Source organism: Physeter macrocephalus, unplaced genomic scaffold (genome assembly GCF_002837175.3).
Source record: "Physeter macrocephalus isolate SW-GA unplaced genomic scaffold, ASM283717v5 random_1354, whole genome shotgun sequence".
NCBI classification, from domain to species: Eukaryota; Metazoa; Chordata; class Mammalia; order Artiodactyla; family Physeteridae; genus Physeter; species Physeter macrocephalus.
The window spans coordinates 1-8,847 of NW_021146986.1; the positions used below are offsets into that span (position 1 = coordinate 1).

At 46.6% G+C, this 8,847-nt stretch overlaps 1 protein-coding gene across 1 annotated transcript; it reads right to left on the bottom strand.

Annotated features, from left to right (window-relative positions):
• Nucleotides 1-3: 3 nt before the first annotated feature.
• LOC114485571 (diacylglycerol lipase-beta-like) lies at nt 4-8,770 on the bottom strand (the record flags this gene model as incomplete). Its single annotated transcript, XM_028487260.1, has 3 exons — nt 8,588-8,770; nt 6,817-6,968; nt 4-146 (listed from the first exon to the last, which is right to left on the bottom strand). Coding segments are annotated over exons 1-3 (390 nt in total), but the record flags the coding sequence as incomplete, so codon positions are not given.
• Between the last annotated feature and the right edge of the window lie 77 nt (nt 8,771-8,847).

The following is an 8,847-nucleotide window of genomic DNA, read 5'->3' on the forward strand; positions in this document are numbered from 1 at the left end:
ATTCCCCACCGTCCTGTCACACTGAACACCGTCCTCTATCCAGGCGGCCCCCAGGGACGCCCAGACCATCTCTGGCAGAAAGAGTGCCAGGCGCACGTAGAGCAGCTTAGACATGGATTTCCGTGGTCCAGGATTACAAATGGTCCCTGAAACACAGAAAATGTTCAAACTGGTCACTTGCCCCCTCAGAGATGAGTAGTTGCCCTTCCACAAAAAAACAGCTGTCACAGCACACATATGTGTCCCACAGGCACATCCGCCATCTGACTTTTCTGCCTGTACTTGGGCATCAATGCCTAAGTTTGAGAGCAAGAGACAAAGCGAGGGACGGGAAACATGACAAAAAGCCTCAGATTCATTTCTTAGACTTACCAGCATTTAAAAACACTTCTGTGTTCTAACTAGAGTGACAATAAAATCATTGTCCAAATTGGGATACTTCTGAGAGCAAAGGGAGGCTCTATTAATAATGCTGGGACAACCAACAAAAAACAGAACTGTCACAAGCAAACAGAGGTATACAGTCCCCGGGTTCTCACGGCCAGGGGAATCCAGACACCACCTGAAACAGCAATGGGCCCGTTATTCTTTTATCCTCCCAAGGACTGTGACGTAGTCATCATCCCATTTTACAAACGAGGAAGCTGAGGCTCAGAGAGCTTAGTAACCACTTTCTAAAACATAATCCAGATTCGCATGCTGCAGGCTCTCTGCCTCACCAATGCTCCGCGGTCCTCACTTTTGGGAAGCGAACAATTCTGATGTGTGAGACCACTTGCAGAAGCCCACCGTTTAGACACAACATTTAAAACTGAGTTTGGGGCCTTCCCTAGTGGCGCAGTGGTTAAGAATCCGCCTGCCAATACAAGGGACACGGGTTTGAGCCCTGGCCCGGGAAGATCCCACATGCCGCGGAGCAACTAAGCCCGTGCGCCACAACTACTGAGCCCACATGCCACAACTACTGAAGCCCGAGCACCTAGAGCCCATGCTCTGCAACAAGAGAAGCCACGACGATGAGAAGCCTGAGCACCGCAACGAAGAGCAGCCCCCACTCGCCGTAACTAGAGAAAGCCCGCGCGCAGCAACGAAGACACAACGCAGCCAAAAATAAAAACAAACAAATAAATTTATAAAAATAAATAAATAAATAAAACAGTTTGTAAAACAAATCCAGGTATCACTAGAGGCCTGTGTACTTTAATTCTTGATGTAAATCAACTCCCTCCCTTTGGGAAAAAGTTGTGATAAACACCAATTTAAGCAACATAAAAATGCCACATGATTAAAACAAAAACAGTGACTGAAAAAAAATCTAAGATCTAAAAAATAATTTGATAAGGAAATAACTTTTAAATTCCGAAAGCTACCTTCCATTAGAATGAATTACTCAGAGTCATATTTTAAAATATTAGACACTATCAGGCCTTATTTTTGGCACAAAGACAAAATGTTCCAAGATAACTGAAACAGCACTCTCTCTCTCTCCCTGAGGGACAACTGAGTGCAGGTATGTAAAAATCAGTCCTGTATCTGGAGTGTATTATTATATAACAATAGTCAACCAGCAGAGAGAAACAGGAAGCAGCACCTGCTCACACCCTACCTCCGGGAGGGCTAGGATTCCAAAGAAGGGGCTGCTGGAGCAGGGAGGCTCCAGCCCGGGACACCGCCCGGATGAAGCAGATTCAGAGGTAAGGAAGCAGGAGACGGAGTTCTGGTGAAGGGTCCAGAAAAGACATGAGATACTGAAAAACTCTTCTTTTTATGTTTATGCTTGCCTAGGAAAGCGTTTTTATTTTACTCAGACCTTTAATTTCTCCTCGAGGTAAAGGGCTGCCGGTGTGGATCTGGTGCTGCAGCAAGCATCACAAAGCTGACGCCCCAGAATGAATGAGCATGGCTACGTCCCGGATCGTAATATCCCTGACGCTGTCTCAGGAAGTAACCCTGTCGCCCTTCACATGGCTGAGCCAATGACATGAGAGCCACACAAGGAAGGCCTGTGTCACAGAATCTTGGGACTTGACACCTCTAGCCACCGCAGTGATTTTCTCCGGCGCGAGAGGAGCTCTTCAGACACAAACGCCGAGGCGATGCAAGATGTCCCAGAATCCAAACCAGACACAGCGAAGGGCAGACCTTGGAAGTTGAGGGCGTTCTCTCAAAACACGACAGTCACGAGGGTGGATCTTCCCTAATTAAACCTCCCACATGGTCAAAACAGTAGGATTTCATCAGGGAGGTTCTCAAATCAAAACTAGAAACTACCACGATATCAAGATCCTACAGTGAAGACCAAGAAAGAGGTAAATCCACAAGCATCAGTTTTCTGGATAAAGACGACCAAATTCTCTTTGTTCCAAATGCACCCTTACAATGTGTGCTGTTTTGTTTAGAGGTGTATCAGCCAAAAGCTCCAGAAACAGGGCCTTTCCGTTCAAATGACAGATTAATTATTGAGATCACTTACGAAACAGAAGGGGTGATGGGAGTTATCCATGTACCAGTCATAAAGTTTACCAAGGGGTTCACGGTTATTAAAAGATACACCTAAAGTTTATAACTTGTAAAAAACTCTGATTCTGTGCAGGCAATGCAGGTAAAGGGTGAAAAGTTCAAAGCGCTCAAGTGGGTATAAAGTAAATGTTAAGCCTCCCTTCCACCACTGCATCGCAGCCCTCGGTCACCTTCCCGCAAAGTAAACTAGTCACTCACGTAGCCCCCCAGAGGTCCACACATAAACCAAACAGGTAAGTTTATCCCTTTACAAAAAAATAACAAACTACATACAGTGTCCTGTACCTTAGCATATTGGAAATCACTCCTTGTCCATTCACAAAGCATTTCACATTCTTTTTAACAGGTGCACAGAAGACCATCATATGAACGAGCGACACTTAAACCGGCGGCCTACTGACAGGCACCGAGTTTGTTCCAATCTTTCATGCCTACAAGCAGCACTGTGGCAAACTTCAAGTATTTTGCACACATGCAAATATACGGGGAAAACCCGACCGATACCCATATGTACACAACACACACAGCCAAGTTAGGCTTCCAAGAGATTCAACAAATCTACATGCCCACCAACAAAATGAGCTGCCTGAGCCGAAGGGAGGTTCTGGGAAGGCATTCCCTGCTCCAGGAAAGACCCAGAAGCAACAGTCTCACAACTGCACAGATTCACCAACCCAACGTATCATCTTGATGAATGTTCCTTATTGTGATTGAGGCTGAATGTTTTTTTATATATGTAAAAATCTCTTTTACTTATTTTATTGTTCACCACATCTGCCCATTTTTGCGCTATTGGTCTTTTTCTTATTTATCGTAGAGCCCTTCTATATTAAGGAGGTTGGCTCTAAGTCTCATCTGTTACAATATTTTTTCCCATTTGTCTTTTTTTTCTTTGAAAAAATAAGAGAAAAACTTTATTTCAAACAGGGTCAGTGGCATGCGTGCTACAGCCAAGGCTGGTTGTAACAGCAGTTTCATTTCAAACCTGAATTGATGCACAAAGGTGACACTGTTAAGCAATGATCAATTACTGCTAAAATGTGGATTAAATCCACCAATATGCCAATTCTGACATTTACTATAGATTCTATTATTTATTTTAGTAGTAGAGGTTAATTTTCATCAGAAGAAAATGAAAACAACCTTATGGCTTCTACTAAGGTAATGAGCTGTATCCCCAGTACTGCTTTGAAATTATACCCCTAGGTTGTTAAGAGAAATTCTGACTTCATCCAGATATATTACTTAACTGATAATCTTCAGTCATCATCTACTGTTGGCTTGATGGTTATTCCTCTTCTTATTTGACCCTAACCATCATCTGTCTTTTTTTTTAAACTTTATGGTATTCTTCACTGAAATTTACATAATATTTAAAATAAAGCATATGATGTTATTGATTTGTAACAAATTGGCAATTAAACTAACATGTTTTTATAAAATACTGTCTTCAGTTCAGTTGTGGTATCTTTAGCTACAAGTATCAGAAAATCAAACTCAAACTGGTTTAAAAAACAAACAGGGTGCTTCCCTGGTGGCGCAGCGGTTAAGAATCCGCCTGCCAATGCAGGGCACACGGGTTCGAACCCTGGTCCGGGAAGATCCCACATGCCGCGGAGCAACTAAGCCCGTGCGCCACGGCTACGGAGCCTGCGCTCCAGAGCCCATGAGCCACAACTACTGAGCCCGTGTGCCACAACTACTGAAGCCCATGTGCCTAGAGCCTGTGCTCCGCAACAAGAGAAGCCACAACAATGAGAAGCCAAGAGTAGCCCCCGCTCGCCGCGGCTAGAGAAAGCCCGCACGCAGCAATGAAGACCCAACACAGCCAAAAATAAGTAAATAAAATAAATAAATTCCAAAAACTAAAAAGAAGCAGGACCTGTCTTGACTCAAGGGACTGGAAATGCAGGGCCAGGACTGGCACCAGGGTGTCCTCTGCTTCTCAGCCCTGCCCTCCTCTGTCTTCAGCGCCTCCTGGGCTGTGAGTGGCGGAGACTCAGCAGGAATTCAGCAGCCCACTCATGCACAGTGCCATCCAGAAGGAAAACCATACGCCGCTTCTAGATCTTTCCCAGAGGAGCAGGGAAGGACTTCCCTGGAACTTCCCAGGAAACTCCCTGAATTTCACTGGCCCGAATCAGGGCACATGTCCAGTCCTGAACCAACCACCCATCCTGCACCGGGCAGAGGGCCGGTTTCTGACACATCCGCTTGCTATGTGAGGGGTGGGGGGAAGTCCTGTCTGGAGGAGGCTGCTGCATAAGCAACCCACCCAGAACACCCCACACAACCGACAGATGTTTGCCGAACTCTGACGTGTGACGGTGCCTGCGAGGAGAAGCCTGAGGCATGCGGCCGTCCATCCACCGCAGGGGTGTGACTGTGCCCTGACACCACCAAAAATATCTGAAGAAAAACATTTAAGGAGAAAAAGGCTTATACTTAACCCGCCATTACAGTTGTAAACCTGGTGTGCTAAACAGAAAGTGATGTGAACAGACAGGGAAACTGAATCAGATACCCTGCACCTGAAATGACACCATCTTTCAGAAAATCAGAGCTCAGTAAGAACCTCATAGTGCTAAATTCTCATCGTACACATTTCAGCTCCTTCCTTTCCTTCAGCATCAGTACCAATGACAATCCAGACTTGGGGTCCGACAAAGACCAAAGAACTGGGACCGTCTTTGATCCAGACCCCACGCATTCATGTTTTCAGAGGTAAACTAAAATATCCAGAGCTTTATTTTCTACGTTACTGCAGTACGTGGGCATGTGCCATGCTTTTTGGTCATCCAAACCCTAAGGTCTTTTTCTCATGAAACACTGTGCCACTAACATTTCTCTCTGTATTTCTCCCCACGAACTACCATCTATTAAGTTTCAGTCTATCGTTCCACCCTGTCGAGATCTTGATTCTGTCACCCAGGGTATCAGCTGCTTACTCTCTCCCAGTTTTATCATCATCATCTACAATCTGTAAGCCTCCCTCCTACATCCCGATTCAAGCAGTGATAAAACACGTTGGATGGTAGCATGCCATGCAGCCCTGCCTTTGACGAATGAGTTTTCATTTACTGATGCATTTCTTTATCAGCCACAAGAGTGCTCAGCTCATCCTACGAACCACAGTAATCGACAGGGAAGGTTTCCAACGTTTTCAGACATTCTCAGCTAAACGACTGTCTGCAGAAAATGGTAACATATAGAAAAAAAATTATCAAGAAGAGATAGAACTCTTACAACTCATTAATAAAAGACAAAGAACCCAATTTAAAATTGGGCAAAGAATCTGAATAGACATTTCTTTAAAAATAATATAAAAATGGCCACTGAGCATACGAAAAGATGCTCAATATCGTTAGTCATCAAGAAAATGCATATCAAACCCACAATGAGATAGCATTTCATATCTACCAGGATGGCTATGATCAAAAAGTCAGATAATAAGTGTTGGTGAGGATGTGGAGAAACTGGAACCCTTATAAGGTGCTGGTGGGAAAGAAAAATGGTGCAACTGCTTGGAAAACAGTCTGGCAGTTCCTCAGGAAGTTAAACAGATTTACCACGTGATCTAGCACTACCACCCCTAGGTACACATCCCAGAGAAATAAAAACATAAGGGTATATAGAACATGTATGCGAATGTTGAAAGCAGCATTATCTGTAGCAGCCGAAAAGTGGAAACAACCCAAATGTCCACCAACTGACAAATGGATAAGTAAACTGTGGTATATACGTTCAGTGCAATACTACTCAGTCATAAAAAGGAATGAAGTGCTGATACATGCACTAACACGGATGAACCTTGAAAACGTTATCCCAAGTTTAAGAAGCCAGACCGAAAGGCCACATCGTGGATGAGTCCACCTATATGATGTCCAGAACAGGCAAATCTACAGACAGGAAGTAGAGCAGTGGATGCCTAGGGCTCAGGGAATTGGGGAGAAATGAGGAGTAACTGCTAGTGGGTACAGGAATTCTTTTTGGGGTGATGAAATGTTCTGAAATTGATTGCGGGGAGGCTTGCACGACTCTCTGAATGTACGAAAAATCACTGAATTGTACACTTAAATGGATGAATTGTATGGTATGTGAATTATATCTCAAAAAAGCGATTAAAACAGAAGAGGTGTTGGGAATTCCCTGGTGGTCCAGTGGTTAGGACTCCCCCACTGCAGGGGGCCCGGATCCCCGGTCTGGGAACTAAGACCCCACAGGCTGCGCAGCCAAAAGAAGAAGAAGAAGAAGAAGAGGAAGAAGAGGTGTCAAACAGAAAAGACTAGTGTTTACCTTTCATGCTGACACACACGATGGCTGACACGGTGCATATGATAACTGCCAGGAGAATGATGAGCACGATCAGGTAACTGCTGAGCAGGACGCCACCAGGACAGTCCAGCTTCCCTCTGTGCATGAGATACAGCGTCAGGATGCCGACCCACCTGCCGAGACACAGGTAGCGTCAGAAATGGAATCCAAGGAGCCGCTTTGAAAAACACAATGGAAGGAAGTAAATGGAGTTAATACTTTACAAAACAAGGCGAGGTTCACTTTGGAATTGAATCTTCCTCAATAAAATATTTACTAAGTCAACTAAAGAGTATGGCTTCCTTTTTTATTTTTAATGAGTTTTATACTTTCTATGCTTACATCATTGTTTTTATTCTGTGCCTGTTGTAATACATTTAAAACCATAAGCAAGCAAATATAATGTGAACTGCTGGAAAGCAGCTCCATCATGACTCCAAGATATGCACCTGGTAAACACAGTATATGCTGTTCAGTCATCAGCAAGAGAATTTTCACTTCCGTGGATTAACAAGAAACTGACAAACACACATGGTAATCTGCTGGGTGTAGTACAAAAACAAGGGGATGGGAAGCAAGCTATGGAAAGATGTTCTGTGGTGAACACTGATCAACTTGAAAGGACAAAGGACTGCAGACTCATAAGTATATTTTGTAATTCAGGACAGAACAATGAAAGGCAGCACCAAACAATGCAACGTAATAGTGATTCTTCACTAAAGTTATTTCAGAATCCGGCAGGGAACCATTTCGCAAGAACGCGGTATTAGAGATTCAAGGCCAGAAGAGGAACTGGACTAGATAACTTTTTATGCTTTTGTCAGTTTTGTGATATTATATCCTTGTCTAGAAATAATAACGGGAAATGATCTCAGAAAGACTGGCCCTAAAAACTGTGAAACAACTAAGAAACAGCTCATAATTTCATGTTCTTAAATTCCTCTCCCCTTAAGAATCTACTTTTTTTTTTTTTTTTTTTATTTGTGGTACGCGGGCCTCTCTCGTTGCGGAGCACAGGCTCCGGACACGCAGGCTCAGCAGCCATGGCTCACGGGCCCAGCCGCTCCGTGGCATGTGGGATCCTCCCGGACCAGGGCACGAACCCACGTCCTCTGCATCGGCAGGTGGACTCCCAACCACTGCGCCACCAGGGAAGCCCTCTACTTTTTAATAACGATGATATAACTCTTCGCTCAGACCCTCTGGGACTGACTTTCAGGCACCCAATTCCACTTCCCACGGATTCCACATTTTTAAAGACTAGAGAGAAAATGCCATCCTGTGTGCTCGTCGAGGGATTCAGCCACAACCGGCTCCGGAACGGCACGAACGGTACTGTTGCCATTCCTGCGTTTGGCAGACAAGATGCAGTGCGTTTCCATGCAAAACGCTGGAGTGATGCTGATGGCTGTTCCCGGCTCGAGGCAGAAGGTCCCGAGGCGACGGCTTTGGGCGGCAGCGCAGTCCCGGCGGCTCCCAGACCCGGGTCTCGGCGCCCCGGAGGGGTGCCCATGCCCTGCAGCGCCGCCGTCCCGCCGGCGGGCCCACCCCATGACGCCGGGCACGGCGCATCCGCTCTGGACCGCCGTGTGCCGTCTGTAAATGGGGAGAGCAGCGGCACCCACCTCCTCGGGCGGTGGAGAAGACCAGGTACAAGAACGCAGGGCAGGCGACACCGTCCCTGCCCTCGACCGCCTCGGCCCCGCTCCCTCCTCCGCCCCGGCCGCCCGCTGCCCGCAGAGCCCGCCCTCACCACAGCACTCGCACGAACAGCTCGAAGATCCCCGGGAAGACCAAGTCGTCGCTGGCGATGGCCCAGCGCCGGCCGAACAGCACCATCCCCGGCATGGCGAAGAACCCGCCGCCCGGGCTCGGGCCGGCTCGCCGCGAGCGCGCTGCCACTCGGAGCCCCGCGCCCTCCGGTCTCCACCGCCGAACCGCGACTCCGCGCAGGCGCACGCGGGGGCGGGTGTGTGTGGGAGGGACGGAGGGGAGAGAGAGTGAGAGACCGAG